At 34.3% G+C, this 15237-nt stretch overlaps 1 protein-coding gene, 1 non-coding gene and 1 pseudogene across 2 annotated transcripts; 1 reads left to right on the forward strand and 2 right to left on the reverse strand.

Moving 5' to 3' along the window:
- Positions 1 to 1194: 1194 nt before the first annotated feature.
- On the forward strand, positions 1195 to 3539 carry LOC140814795 (reticulon-like protein B3; annotated as a pseudogene).
- A 485-nt stretch (positions 3540 to 4024) lies between these two features.
- TRNAG-UCC (transfer RNA glycine (anticodon UCC)) lies at positions 4025 to 4096 on the reverse strand. The gene has a single exon. It is a non-coding gene; the product is annotated as a tRNA-Gly (tRNA).
- A 1817-nt stretch (positions 4097 to 5913) lies between these two features.
- LOC140813493 (uncharacterized) lies at positions 5914 to 8105 on the reverse strand. Its single transcript, XM_073171982.1, has one exon. It carries the CDS (start codon positions 8103 to 8105, stop codon positions 6108 to 6110), a length of 1998 nt encoding a protein of 665 aa, XP_073028083.1. The 3' UTR covers positions 5914 to 6107.
- Between the last annotated feature and the right edge of the window lie 7132 nt (positions 8106 to 15237).

The following is a 15237-nucleotide window of genomic DNA, read 5'->3' on the forward strand; positions in this document are numbered from 1 at the left end:
ATTATAATGAGGTGTCAGTGACTCCTTTTATATAATATTGTGACATTATACAAATATATATAATTAATATATAGCACAATAAAAAAATATATAAACAGTGAAATAATCACATCATGTTATTATAATGAGGTGTCATAAACTCCTTTTATAAAATAACATGATATTATTCAAATATATATATATACAATAAATAAACAGTAACACAATAAAAATATATAAGCAGTGTAATAATATAATCAGATTACGTTATCATAATGAGGTACAATAGACTCTTTTTATATGATAACATGATATTATATATTAAATATATACACAATAAAAATAAATAGACAGTAAAATAAATATTCTTACTTTTGAATATTGTTATATTTTTCTTGTGTTTTGGAGCTTGGAAAAATATGGAAAACCGAACCTTCGAGCATCGTGCCGATAATATATTAAAAGTAAAAATGTATGGTAAAAAGTAAAAATTTCAAACTCATAAAATATATTTTGTTTATTCAATTGTGTGTATTTTCACAAATTTAGATATTTATTTATAAAATTTATTTGAAAATAATCCAAAAATAAATACATCATTACATACACTAATTTTCAATAATTTCAACTCTTATTTCAACATTCAATAATTTCAACTCTTATTTTTCAACCAATACAACAATTTTATTTTTCTGTATAATATAATATGATAAAAGAGTAGGTCTCTTGTGAGACAGTTTCACGAATTTTTATATGTGAGACGGGTCAATCATACCGATATTTACAATAAAAAATAATATTTTTAGCATAAAAAGTAATATTTTTGTATAAATGACCCAAATAAATATCCATCTCATAAATATGACATGTGAAACCGTGCTGCTTAAATTTTTACTATGTTAAAAAGACATGAGTTAGTCTCATGTGAGACCGTCTCACGGGTCATAATCCGTGAGACGGGTCAACTCTACACATATTCACAATAAAAAGTAATACTCTTAGCATAAAAAGTAATACTTTTTCATAGGGTGACCCAAATAAGAGATCCGTCTCACAAATATTATCCGTAAGACCGTCTCATACAAGTTTTTGTCAAAAACATACGTGTTCCTTAGGCCTTGGTTCTTCTAGTAGTTTCCATTTCAACAAGACATCCACCTTAAGTTAACTTACCCATCAAGAAAATTAATTAAAAACATCATCCAACACATCCGGCCGGTCATTCATTGGCCCACATAAATCAACGGCCACGATTTGACCTCCCTTTCCAACCCCACCTCGCACATAAAGGTCCCTTGACAGAATCCCCTCCACATTTCAAGATTCATTCGGTTCACTGTTGCTCGAATCCTCGACACACACTTTCGTATAAATCTATAGATTAACTTCGCTGTATCTATACCTCTGCTGATGGCCGATCATATCAAGGAAGAGGAGAAGGAGGGATCTTTTGTGGAAAAGATTGTCGAAAAATTCCACGGCGACGATTCTTCTTCGTCATCTGATTCTGAGTGTGAGAAGCCGGTGGCGTTTAACGATAAGGTGTACCGTCTCTTTGGGAGGGAGAAGCCTGTTCACAAAGTCTTTGGCGGCGGCAAACGTGAGTCAGAATAGTGAGGAAAAAGGAAAAATTTCATTTAAAGTTTTAGTTAGTTTTGCTCGTTTGTGTGGGTATAGATAGATATATGTATATTTTTGAAAAAATTGCTATATTATGCATTCTAAAAAATTGTAGAAACTTGTCAAATCTGGGTTTTGGGGTGACTTTAATTTCTGAAATATTGAACCTGTAAAGTTTGTGAAATATCTGGGTTCTTTCATTTTTGGGTGGTCTTTAATGTTGTGAAATTTTATATTTTTTATTCAAAAAACTTTTTTGTTGAAATTTTTTATTTTTATCAAGATTTTGAATTGATGACCGTGGTTGATGAGGGGAATTAAGCTTTTCAAGACCCTTTTTATGTTCGTTTTCATTTTGCAAACTTTGATTAGTTTTCATCTCTGCTTTTTTTTTTTGGGTTCTTGTTCCTGTAGTTGGATCCAGATCTAGTTTGTGAAATTGAAGAGATGGTGCTGATTAATTTTATAATTTCGTGTGTACGAATAAAGCCTTCAAGTGGAATTCCACTCGAGATTTTGAATGAACTCTAGGAACGTTACTCATTTAGATTTGATTGATCAGTTCAGATATTTGAAGCTAAACATGTAAAAAAAAAACGTTCTTGAAATATTAAGCTGAACTATGCATCTGAATTGAATCTTTAATGTTCTTGATTCTTAGCTGCTGACTTGTTCCTATGGAGGGACAAGAAACTCTCGGCGGGAGTGCTTGGTGGGGCGACTGCGATCTGGGTTTTGTTCGATGTCATTGAATACCATTTGCTCACATTGGTCTGCCACAGTTTGATTCTTGTATTGGCTCTCTTGTTCTTGTGGTCAAACGCTATCACTTTTATCAATAAGTAAGATGTCTATCTACTTGCTTTATATTCTTGCATAAATGGGATCTTAACGATTGGTGTTCTACTTCTTGTTTAGGTCTCCTCCACACATCCCAAAAATCGAGATTCCTGAAGATCGGATGACGCGAATCGCATCTGATCTGAGGGTCGAGATCAATCGGGCATTTGCTGTTCTCAGGGACATTGCGATGGGAAGGGATTTGAAGAAGTTTCTCTTGGTACGTCGTTCGTTCACTTGGAAATTGATTGGTTCCTGTGTATAGTGGCTTACAAAATAAATTCTTTTGTCGTTTTCCAAAATTCGATTTAGCTGTAAATGGATCTGTTACTGAAGATCTAGCCGCTGTCATTCCTTGCAAGTTTCTAAATATAGCTCGCATGATTAAAACAAATTTCAGTCTCTGGTTTCTTTTATCCTCTAAACTACAAGTGTATGGCAATGAGTGAAACGGAGTGGTACGATGTAGTTATTCATGTTGTATATCTTTGTTCCATTTTGAACTCAATTCTTCTACTTTGAATGCTGTTACTAAGCAGGTGATTGCTGGTTTGTGGGTAGCGTCATCCGTTGGAAGTTGCTGTGATTTCTTGACCCTACTATACATAAGTATTTCTCAAAATCAATATGATGTTAACTTAATTATCATTATTTATCAACTGATGATTTTCTAACTCAATCTTCGTTTTATAAATAGTTGTTGTGTCGATGTTCATTGTGCCTGTGTTTTACTGAGAAGTACGAACGCCAGGTGGACTCTTTCGCTGAGAAGGCAAACGCCGAGCTCAAGAGACTGTATGCAGTATTCGATGCTAAAGTTCTGAGCAAGATCCCAAGAGGGCCATTGAAAGACAAGAAAGCGGCTTGAGTTGAGTGAATGTCATTAACTTATTTTGTGTAGGTTTGACATGTTCATTTGCTTGGGTTTCGTGAGGGTGTCGATGATGTTTACATATGTTTGGATGATAATGCTATTACTTTCGTTTAGGATTCTAAGTTCCTTGTCAGAATGAAATTTGGAATGTTACACAGAATTGATATTCAACAGTGGGGTGAATTTCTGTGGTTGATTATACTTGGCATGGTTTATAGTTTTATTACATTTTGTTCATGTTTTTCATGTCGGTTTGATAATATTTGTGCGTTTAAATTTACATTATATGCCATTTTCCAACGAAATATTATTCACATGGTAAAAACGTTCGTGACAAAAGGAGGAAACTTCGCCAGCTTGGCTGGTTGTGGCATGATAATGTGCTGGTTTATTGATGTAAGTAACATCTAAATTTCTGGGTTTGTTGATCTGGGTTTGTTAAAGCATCAATCCCAAATCATGTTACGGATAAATATTCAATTATGTAACAGTATACGCAAATTTATACGGAAAACCCGTGATGCGAGCATCTACCTTCATACTGCATATTATGAAGGGCTAAATCATCTACATCGAAGTTTTATTTCATCATTTAAAAACTCTGTAGATCACGAGGACTTATTCATAGGTGCCGTTTCGATGAAACCGTCGGACCGTCTTATCGGAGTGGCTGGGTTTTGAGGATGAAAATGGTTTGTGAACTGTGGTGTATGCGTTTGCCGGGAGTCGAACCCGGGTCTATTGCTTGGAAGGCAATTAGCCTAACCGTTGGACTACAAACGCTTCGATGTAATAAGGTTTCACTATATTACTATTTTGTATTTTTAACTGTTGGATTAACTACGCTGGTTTGGGTGATGTCGCTAATTGAGAAGGATAATCTAAATCTAGTAATGATGTGTGTTCATACACAATAATGAATATATTGGAGCAAATAAGTAGAAAGCATTGTTTGTATGTTGTTGCGTTAACTCGAGGGTTTATCAAGCGTTAATCCAAAGGTCTACTTAGTATAAATTGAAAAATAACGACTGCGAGTTCTCAAATCATCAAAAAATAAAAAAAAAAAAACAAAGCGATGAAATTATGACAAGTACAGACAGTTACATATATATTGTACAAAAAAACTTCAATGAAACCGTGTTATTTGTTGTACAAGCCTCTTATCCGGCTCATAAAAAAAGTTAATTTTTATTTCAAAAGTATTATTTTTTTACTATAGATATGAACCAAATAAACATATATCACATGAGACCTACTCTATAATATGTAATTACTATATTATTAAACTTGAGGGACTTAACATAGCTAACTTTTGGTATTATAATAAATTTTTAAACTGCCAAAAAAAATACTCGTCTCAAATTATAAGAAATATTCCTTTTTATTCAATAAAAAATATGATAAAGACAAATTTCGTAATTTTAGTTTTCCTCGTAATTAACATAATCCACTTACAAAATTTGTAAAATTTCTAAAATATTTATTTAGTTTTATCTAGAATTTTGAATTTTTAAAGCATCATATCACTCCACGAAAAAAAAAAATTATAAGAAACCATAAAAAAAAAAAAAATCGAACATAATTTTATTTTTTTATACAAAAGTGCGAAGAGACACTAGCATATATTAATTGTTCTGGTAGGTTTTTGTTATTTTCATCAACACATCTCGCATGATTGTAAAAATCCACATATATAAGTTATATTTTTAAGCTGGAAAATTTGTAAAAGATAAAAGTAAAGAACACGAACATTTCATCACTAATAATTTAAGCTCAAAGTGCTATCTATCCAGTATACACTATTATAAGAGTATGTCTCTTGTGAGATGGTCTCACAAATCTTTATTTGTGAGACGAGACCCTATCAATATTCACAATAAAAAATAACACTCTTAACATAAAAAGTAATATTTTTTTATAGATGGCCCAAATAAGAGATATGTCTCACAAAATACGACCCGTGAGACCGTCTCACACAAGTTTTTGCCTTATTATAAAGCTTTCAACGATGAAACATCTTTACGAACTTGAGCTGATTTAATGGTTGCCATGCACCCTGGCAAGTGTTTTTGTAACATGGGGTAGGCATTATTCATGGCGAGCATAGATTCTCCAGTTTTTAGCAAATGGACCGAAACGAAGATTTAAACAGATTCTGATTACAACTCGTAATTTGATTAGATTAATGGAGAATAGGACTTTCCAACTGCTTAAAGTATATTTAGAGTTAATCGCAGATACTGTCTCGGTAAAATCCCAAAATTGCTAAAACCTCATTATTTAAAAAAATGATCCATTGACTCCCGTATTTTAAACCAAACATGATCTCATGTTTTCAAATCTTGAACGCACGCATCCTTGTTTGTATATGTTTTGAGCGATGTGTTCTCAAAATTTGAAAACAAAGGGAGAGTTAGATTTACTCCATTCAGATACAGTGAATGTAATGTACTAAAGATACACAGACACTCACACAGAATGTGAAAATAAGAATAGCAGAAGGCATAATTATAAAGTTCCAACAACGTGGCAAGCTCATGTTTTATTTCACAACAGCATCCATCTTTGATAGCACATGAGCCGGAAAAACGAGACTTAACAAAGATGAACTATTTACATGAAGAGAGGCACACATGAATTGTACAGATATCACATATTATTTTCCCTTATTCTCACACGAAGAGAGGGAGTTTTTATGATCAAAACACTAACAAACACAGAAAATACAACAATAAAATTACATGCCCAATATTGTGCTTGTTAAAATAATAGAAAACGGTGTAGGATAATCTTACATCCAGGTTTGATGTCTGATGGAAGATTTAGCTGGTTCTGATGGACCAGTTATGTCTCTGCTTCTAATAAAGTGGAAACCGAGATTGCTCGTATATGATGCCACTAGATTCCCTCCATGCACCCTTTCTTCTGCGGATGGGCTCGACAATTGGTAGCTTGCAACAGATGGAGGAGTTGACTGGAAATCAAAATAATTCCAACCACAGTTGGAAGTCAATATACTATTCTCCATCATTGTTATGTCAGCAGATGTATGCTCAATCATGACTCGTTTCAACTTAGCAGGATGATTGGCCTTAGAATCCTGAACAGTTCGTACAGTTGCACCACCACCATGAACCCTTTTGTCCTGAACCAGAGCATTGTGAGCTGCACATAATCCAGTCTTCCCCCTAATGAATGAGTCACAAGGAACTTCTCCATCCCCAAATTCAGAGTTAAGGTGGCCCCAGGAGCATCTCTTCCCTTCACCATGGGACTTGCAGAAATCAGTGCTGCCCTGAGCACTTTTTCCACAGCCCACAATTTTACATCTCTTGCCTCCACCATGACGGACACAAAAGTTGGTTCGTCCCCTGGCACTCCTTGTGCACTCAGTTACAGCACATCTCTTTCCACCTCCATGCGCAACACAGAAAAGAGTCCCTCCATGCACACTCTTTGGACAGGGTCCACCTCCTTGGAAGGAGCAACGTTTGCCTCCCCCATGACCCTTGCAGAAAGAGGTGCTTCCCTCTGCACCCTTGTCGCACCCTGGATGTGTGCAGCGTTTGCCACCACCATGTCCCTTGCAAAACAATGTGCTTCCTTGAGCACCTTTGTCACATTCAGGATGCTGACATCGGCGACCACCTCCATGTGAGATGCAGAGACCAGAAAGACCTTCTGCACTCTTTGTGCAATTCTCTTTCTGGCATCTCTTGCCACCACCATGCCGAATACACAATCCCGACTTTCCTCTAGCAGCTCTGGTGCAGTTATCATCAGTGCAACGCCGGCCACCGCCATGAGCGATGCAGAAATCAGTACGTCCTTCTGCACTCTTTGTACAACCTAAAAACTCACAGCGTCGACCACCACCATGAGCCTTGCAGAATGCAGTCCGGCCTTCAGCTCCCTTCCAGCAGTCAGGACGCTGACACCTGCGACCACCACCATGAGCAATACAATGACCAGAAGCACCTCTTGCTCCCTTCAAACATCCCTCAGCTTTACACTGTTTAGTAACGCTGTTACGCTGCTGTCGTGACTGTAAAATCCCGGAAGTACAGCTGACTGAACTTTTTGGTGCTGCCATTATACTCGAGGAAAGATCAGGAGATACCAGTTTTTGCTTCCTTCCCACCAGAGCCTGGTTCGGATAGTTAAGGTCTTCCATGTTCACCAACGACAGGAAAGGGGGAGTTCCTGTTGATCCTTCATCAGTGTTCAAATCTCCAGTACTGGCAAACATTTTAGTAACTTCCCTCGGGGCACTGAAGCTTGGTTGGGAAGCTGCAATATCAGACACAACTGCCAAGCTAGAAAGGCTCAACTGCAGATCAACATCGGGCAACACATCCAGGGACTTCAAATTATAGCTGCTTGATTTCTCAGGGCCTGATGATTTCTCGCCACCAAGATGAAGGGTGAAGTTCAAATCTAGCATCATCGATGATTCTTCTTCACTTTCCTTGGCTGATGACATTAGGGTGCATGCAGTAACTGTACTCTCCTTGCTGTCAGATGAGCTCGACGAATTGCAAAGGTTGAGATCTAGAGAAGCTTCAACTTGTTGATTAGCAAGACCATCCACTAAACTCCACTTTCGTTTGGCTCCTTTAACAGAAGCAAAGGGGCTTTCAAAACTAGGTGAAACTAGTTGTAATGTTATATCTGCCTCACACACAACCTCAGTTCCATCTCCTTTCATTTGAATGGAGTTAAGCAGATTCTTGAACGCAATTGGAGTGGGATTAGCAACAAAACTCAGATTGTGCGATCTGGAATCCATGAACAAGTGGCTAATGATGCAAGTCTCTTATAACAGTCAGCCAGACTTCCGGGGTTTAAGTTATTAGCTACAATCCTAGGGGGTCAGATGTCTCTAAAAGAGTACACCAATCCCCCACTCACAAATCCTGAAGTGTCACGTCGATCCATTGGAAGTTAAAGGTGGTCAGGAGTATCCCTAATTAGCAGTAGCGACACATGATACCTTCACAAGAATTCAAGTGTTCCAAAACAATCTGGCAGTAGACCATCCTGCGTAAGGGTAGAGACACAACATCAACCAAAAGAAAACACTAACCCTATGTTTGGAAACAAAGATTTGGAGGGATTTGTGAGGATTTGGATTTGTAAATCCTGATTTTAACCGTTTGGTTAGTTGGATTTTAAAAATGGAATTGAATATTAAGGGATTTAACAGGATTTGACTGAATTTCATTGTATATAAACAAATCTTTACAAAACTGGTAAGATTTGATGAGATTTGGATTTGAATAGACCTAAAAAAATATCCATGACAAGTTTTTTTAATTATCATCATTCTACCATCTTTATGTGTCATGGTTGGATTAAATGATATATTTATTTATTTTGCATATTTGATTCTTGCAATCTATTCTTATAGTTGTCATTAATATTGAACAATTTTTTATTCAATAATAATTTATTTTTTTATTTATAAATTAGGATATGGTTGAATATTTAATTTTGAAATAATGTATTTTGTAAAATTTAAATTTGAATATTTAGACGTCATGTTTGATTATTTTATTTTAATAATTCATTGTCTTAATTAACAATAGTTAATTAATTATATAAAAGTTTATGTAGTTTATATAACACAAATATATAATTGAAATGGTATAGATAAATATATATGACAAAATTAAATTTAATTTTTTAATAATGTGAATAATATGTTTTAAATTATTTATGTAAAAGATAATTAAAGTTATTTTAGTAAAATTTTAAATTTAAAATTCAAAAAAAAAATTTCAAACAAGAAATGAATTATAAATAAATTTTTAAATTTCAAACAAACACACAAATGGAATTCTAAATCCATGAATTTTCAAATCAAATTCCAAATCCAATTCTACTTCAAAATCAAAATCCAAACTTTTAAGCATCCAAACACACTGTGAAGCAAATTTAAATTTCACTTTCCAGCACATAATTTTATAAATCACCAACTACAACTAAAAGGAAGTCATTCCATTACACAAATTCCCAACAAAAGACTCAGCTTTAAAAAGATCTGCAAAGTTTGATGAGGATAAAATCATCAAGAACAACAAAGTTTTATAACTCGAAAATTTAGTGCTTATATTCTATAATCGGGTGGAAAAATTTAAAGGAGCCGGCGACAAAAGAGCGCCATCCGTCACTGTCGATCCTGCCAGTAGTTGGTACAAATTTAAGGTAAGAGAGAAAATCAAAACTTTTGACCACTGATAAATTTATCATTAAACTTCTTTCACAGTACAAGAAGTAGATTCACATCAATGGCTAAGGCATTGACATTTTACAGACGGGATATGCAAGAAATCAATTTTTTTTCAAAAACAATACACTTGAGGAAATTTGAGGCTAATGAGTAAAACAAAAGCATGCCAAAAAAAATCATACCATTACTCTTAGATCTCTTCCTCACACCTCAAACAAACAAACGGCAACTGTATAAAGTATAAACAGAACTAAAAAACAAAGCAATAACTCATATTCCCCGATCATTTTTTTCACTGTTTCCGAGTCTCTTTGTCAACAAGAAAACAAAGGAGAGAAACTATTCAGCTTAAATTAGGAAATCGATTATTCAAGAAATTAATAGGGAGATAAGAAACATGCCGAAAAAGAATACGCGGCCACACGCGTATCTACTGACTCCAACACACGTAGCACACAGCACTAGGTCTGATAAGAGTCACGCGAATATATAGCAGAAGAAATGACCAACAAAGTAAATATTGAGTGATCAAAATAATTTCTTGTTCTAAATTCAATAGACTGGCCCAAATAGTCAAAACAGAATCAGCTCAAATCACCCAAAAAAGAAAAATTTCCTGCACCAAAACTAAGAAATTACATGAACATAGCTTCAAAGCTCAATCTAAAAAAATTCATCTCAAAGAATTCGGAAGCTTATGATGATGAAGTCAAAAACACCTAATTCACGGGTGAATATCACTTTAATTCGATCAGCAATTCAACGCATCATCAAACACATCTAGCGGTAGATACGTACATGATTTAGAGAGACGGCGGCTGTAGCGGTGCGACCGTGAATCTAGGGCTTCGTGAGCGCCGCCAACTTACGAAAGTGCCCTGGGGAATTTATCGACCTCCGAGATAACGGATACTGACAAGAAAGCGCATGTTAACTACAAGAGCGTATGATAGCATATATATATTTTACTTTGCGTGGGGATACCGTTCGTCAAAATTCGACATCAAAATCTCAGATTTAGAAAATTATTATTATATAAATTATTTAAAAAATATTTTTGAATGTTAAATATTATGATTAGTTTTTGAGAAAAAAAAATACATTGTTGAGATTTTTTTTTTGCAGAAAATTCAGCAGGCGTTCTGAGCTATTCTGTAATGCCCGGAAATTTCATCCTAGTAATCTATAAGAGTAAGTCTCATGTGAGACCGTCTCACGGATCATAATCTGTGAGACGGGTCAACCCTACCCATATTCACAATAAAAAGTAATACTCTTAGCATAAAAAGTAATACTTTTTCATGGGTGACCCAAATAAGAGATCTGTCTCACAAATATGACCCGTGAGACCATCTCACACAAGTTTTTGTCAATCTATAATTATTGATATAAATTGATATGATTATGAAAGGATTAATCGGGACACGAAATAAGATTTCATTTGAAGGGTGCAATTTTTGGACAGAACTAGTGGCGCCCGAGCGGTAAGAAATGACCGCCCGAGCGCCAAAGTTCAATAGAACATGTCTTGGACAGAAGATGTGGCGCTCGGACGGTAGTTTTTGACCGCCCGAGCGCCAACGACGATTGTGGAGGACAGAACCTCCCGCGCCCGGGCGGTAAGTTTTAACCGCCCGAGCGCCGAGCAAGCGCCCGAGCGGTAAATTACCACCGCCCGAGAGCGACCGAAATTCTTGAAAAAGTGACGCGTATCACTAACCGAGCATCTGAATATATATATATATACGTATATCCTTCATTTTTTTGAAGATTCAGAAGGGAAAAACCGAGAAAAGGGTCAGGGGAAAGTTGTTGAAAATCCTTACGCCTTTTGTGTGAAATCCGTCCGTCCGAATTGTAATCTGACTTCAGTACTTTAATCCTATCGACGTAGGCTACAACTTGACGTAAGTTTTGCTACGTTTTGATATACTTTGAAATTATGATGTTGTCAGAATTGAATGGAATTCATATATGATGTTCTTGACATATTAGACATCGTAGAATCGAAGTCAGATTGAGAAACGGACTGATTATGGAATTGTTATGAATTTTTAGGGTATATTGATTTATACCAGACAGATTTGAATTGTGATTGAATTACAGATTGTAATGGATATGAGTTATGATTTGTAATTGATGTCTGTAGATTTGGTATTGACGGAGATACTGAGATTGTACCGTTATGCCGTTGATTTTGAATTAAATCCAGATTAATCAAGATTGTTAGTAATTCGAAAGGTATATTGATATGAGATTATTGGTATTGCCATTGTCATATTGAGGGATTGACAGAGTTTGGATTCCAGACCGAAACTGCAACGAAAGGTATAAGTCAATGTGTATTGGGACATCGACTCAAGTAGGATGTACTTGAGTTTCCCTAAATCACATACTTATTATTTGTTTATCATTGTATTTAATGATTTGATTTAAATGCTTGTTCTATGGAGTTATAGGAGCATGCATTAGACGAGTAATCTTGTGACAGAAGTACCTGATAGTGGCAGGTAACCACGGGTACATTGCACGATGTCACAAGATATGGTGATAGACCATAGTCTATGACGGATGCGTCTGGACACTGGATGTTTGGTTATATCGACTTGGATAGAACTGGAGTCTTTTCTATTACTGTTTGTCGATATAGGAATGCCACATCTGGACACCGGGATCCCTAGGCTAGGATTGAGTCTAGTCTGAATCGTGGAGTCACGAGTATTGTCGACAGATTGATATTGTTTACATTTCTGATTTTGATATGTATTACTATTATCTGTTTCATGCTTTGTATTGAACATATGACTGCATGTTCTTTGATTTATACTGGGATTTATTCTCACCGGAGTTATCCGGCTGTTGTCTTGTTTGTATGTGTACATGACAATAGGTGAGACAGGTTCAGGGTCCAGGAGATGAGGAGAGATCGTGATTAGAGTGGAGGCTCCGGACTTGGATTAGAAATAGGGTCGAACACTTGATATTAGATGTTTAAACCTTGGTTAAATAAATGGTTGTGATACAGGACTTGTACTTTTATTTTATACTGAGTTGTATCTTAGTTTGATTTCACTACGTTCCGCCTTTAAAAAAAAATTTAGACCATGTTTTATAATTGATTAATTAGTCCCAATGACGATTATGATTATGATTAGCGTCCGGGTCCCCACATATTCCGAGGGTTTTAAATTTGTTTGATTGGGTTGCATAGGATATGGTTAGGTGTTAACAAGCTATGGTTCAAGTCTGGTAAAGTATTGAGTCGATACGGGTTAAAACCGAGACATACGGTTAAGGTTTAAAATGAATTGGGAAATTAGTTGATGAGCTTAATTTTACGTCTAAAAAATGTTTATAGGTGTATTTTAAGATGTCATGTTAATTTTATGGATGAAAAGTTTATGTTTAAAATATGGGAAGAAAATATTAAGTTTTGAATTTATTTGGATTAAAAACGTTTCGTGGTTTAGTCATTAAGTTATTAAATCGAAAGGATTGGGTTAACGTCTAAAAAAATATTAGAAGTAAAATTTAAGCTTATATGATACCATGGGATAGGCTCGAGTCAATAAAATTAAGAAAAAGTCAAAATCGAAAAATTTTAAGTTTAGGAGCAAAACGGTCATTTTACACCTGGATATTACGAAAAGGATGGACAACTTTCTGAGAGATCATAACACATTTTAAATTATATTTTATAAAGTTTATGATGAAAATATGAAATTTTATTATTTATGATAAAACTGTATTATTTTTACTGTTAAAATGTTATTTTATGAATTTGAAAAAGAAACGATATTTTATGATTTAAAAAAGGATAAATAAAAATATTTTGAAGGATGTCAATTGACTCTGACAAAGATGATAGAAGATATGATTTTTGAAAATATCGTGAGGGAAAAAGTCCTAGAGGGAGCCCCTTTATGGGACAAGGCCCCAGAGGGAGTTCAATGATCGTACTTCCGTTTTACGTTGGTGCTTAGTGCCCCGTCCCCATGCACAATGTTATTTGTTTGTGTACCCATAATGGTAGTGAACAATTAATGATTTGTATGGTTCATTTAATTGTTTTAAATAAAGTGTACTATTAGGGACATCATCTTATAGATAATACAAATTAAACGGATGTCACTAGTGTAGTGTGAAAGATTATCGTAAAAGACTAATTTTCTAACTGCTGCTTGTGTTTTGTACACTTCATTTTCAGTTCGCTCTACTGATTTTTTTCTTAAGGCGTGTTTTGATTCTTCTTCAACAATGCAATACCAAAAACTATTGTTCAGATTTTCCTTAAGATGCACAATGCTTCTGGTTTTTCTTAATCATCTCAATACCAAAAACTTTAGTTCTGGTTTTTTTTTAAAGTTTTTCCTTAAGCAGCACATCATCACAATTAAAAATATCTTTATCAAACTGTTAATAATAAAAATAAAAAAATATATCTAAAAATCATATATTATTTTATTTATAAAAATTTTAAACAATAAATAAATATTTTTCAAAAATTAATTTCTTTTTCTTTTTGTCATTTATTAGATAAAAAATTTTGATTATAGTTTTTAATTATTTTGTTAAAAAATGTTAGAAGATATTTATATGAAATTTAAATTAAGATAAATAATAATTATAATATTAATAATAGTAATAAGTTATGGGGAATTAATAAAACCAAAATTATATTTTATTTAATATGATATATAATATTGTTAATTAAATATATAAAAATAACACAAAACTCAAAATTATAATCAAAATTAAATGAAATGATACAATCAATGTAGATATTTAAATATAATTTATATTTTCAAGAGACATTAAACTCAAATTTGATTTAAAAAAAATTTAAAAGACTTGACATTTGAAAGATCGGTTCTAACATCTGTGAGGGTGCTTCAAACACAATATTCTCCATAAGTTTCAATAGCTCGTGTTATAAAAATGTAGACACCGATGAATTAGATCGATTTTGGTTTTAAACCAGCGAAAAATACTTGAAATAATCTTTCGTCAAGAAAGCTGACTAATTTGAAAGTCTTTTAACTTGTGTAAACTGAATAACTGAAATAAGAGGGATCCGTTCTTGCATGTATCATTTCAGTTATAGTAAGAATTGAACTGATAACATATCGAACTGATCAAATCAGTTTGAAAAAAATAGTTAAACAGTTAAGTACACAAGATTCGTTTATGGATGTTCGGAGACTTCAACTGCTCCTAGTCACCCCTTCTACCACATTGGGTAGGATCCATTAGAAAATTTTGATTTATACAACATCTTGTACAAACCCACTCAGCTTAGTACTTACACCACTGCCTAACTGAACTCTTAACTTAGATTGAAGGCAGCACTTTTCAGCCAACATTGTTTAATGTCTATGTGTTAAAGACTACATATAAAAGTTTAACGTCTTTGTGCAAGACTGACTCAACTTATCAATAAGCTGTACTCCCTGTATATGTGAGTGATTGTGTGTGAGTGTGTGAGAACTGATCTACGAACACAACACGAAAGTGTTCTCATATACTGATAGAATTGTGCTTCTAATCTAAGCTGATAATACGTTGAAGTATTCCCTCAAATCTGGGCTGATTGCTTCTTGTAAGCTGGCATACAATGAATACGCCCTTATATTCTTCTTATTATTTACACACACTTATTTATTGATTGTCTTGATATTGTATTTATAGG

Source organism: Primulina eburnea, chromosome 15, assembly GCF_022965805.1.
Source record: "Primulina eburnea isolate SZY01 chromosome 15, ASM2296580v1, whole genome shotgun sequence".
Lineage (NCBI taxonomy): Eukaryota > Viridiplantae > Streptophyta > Magnoliopsida > Lamiales > Gesneriaceae > Primulina > Primulina eburnea.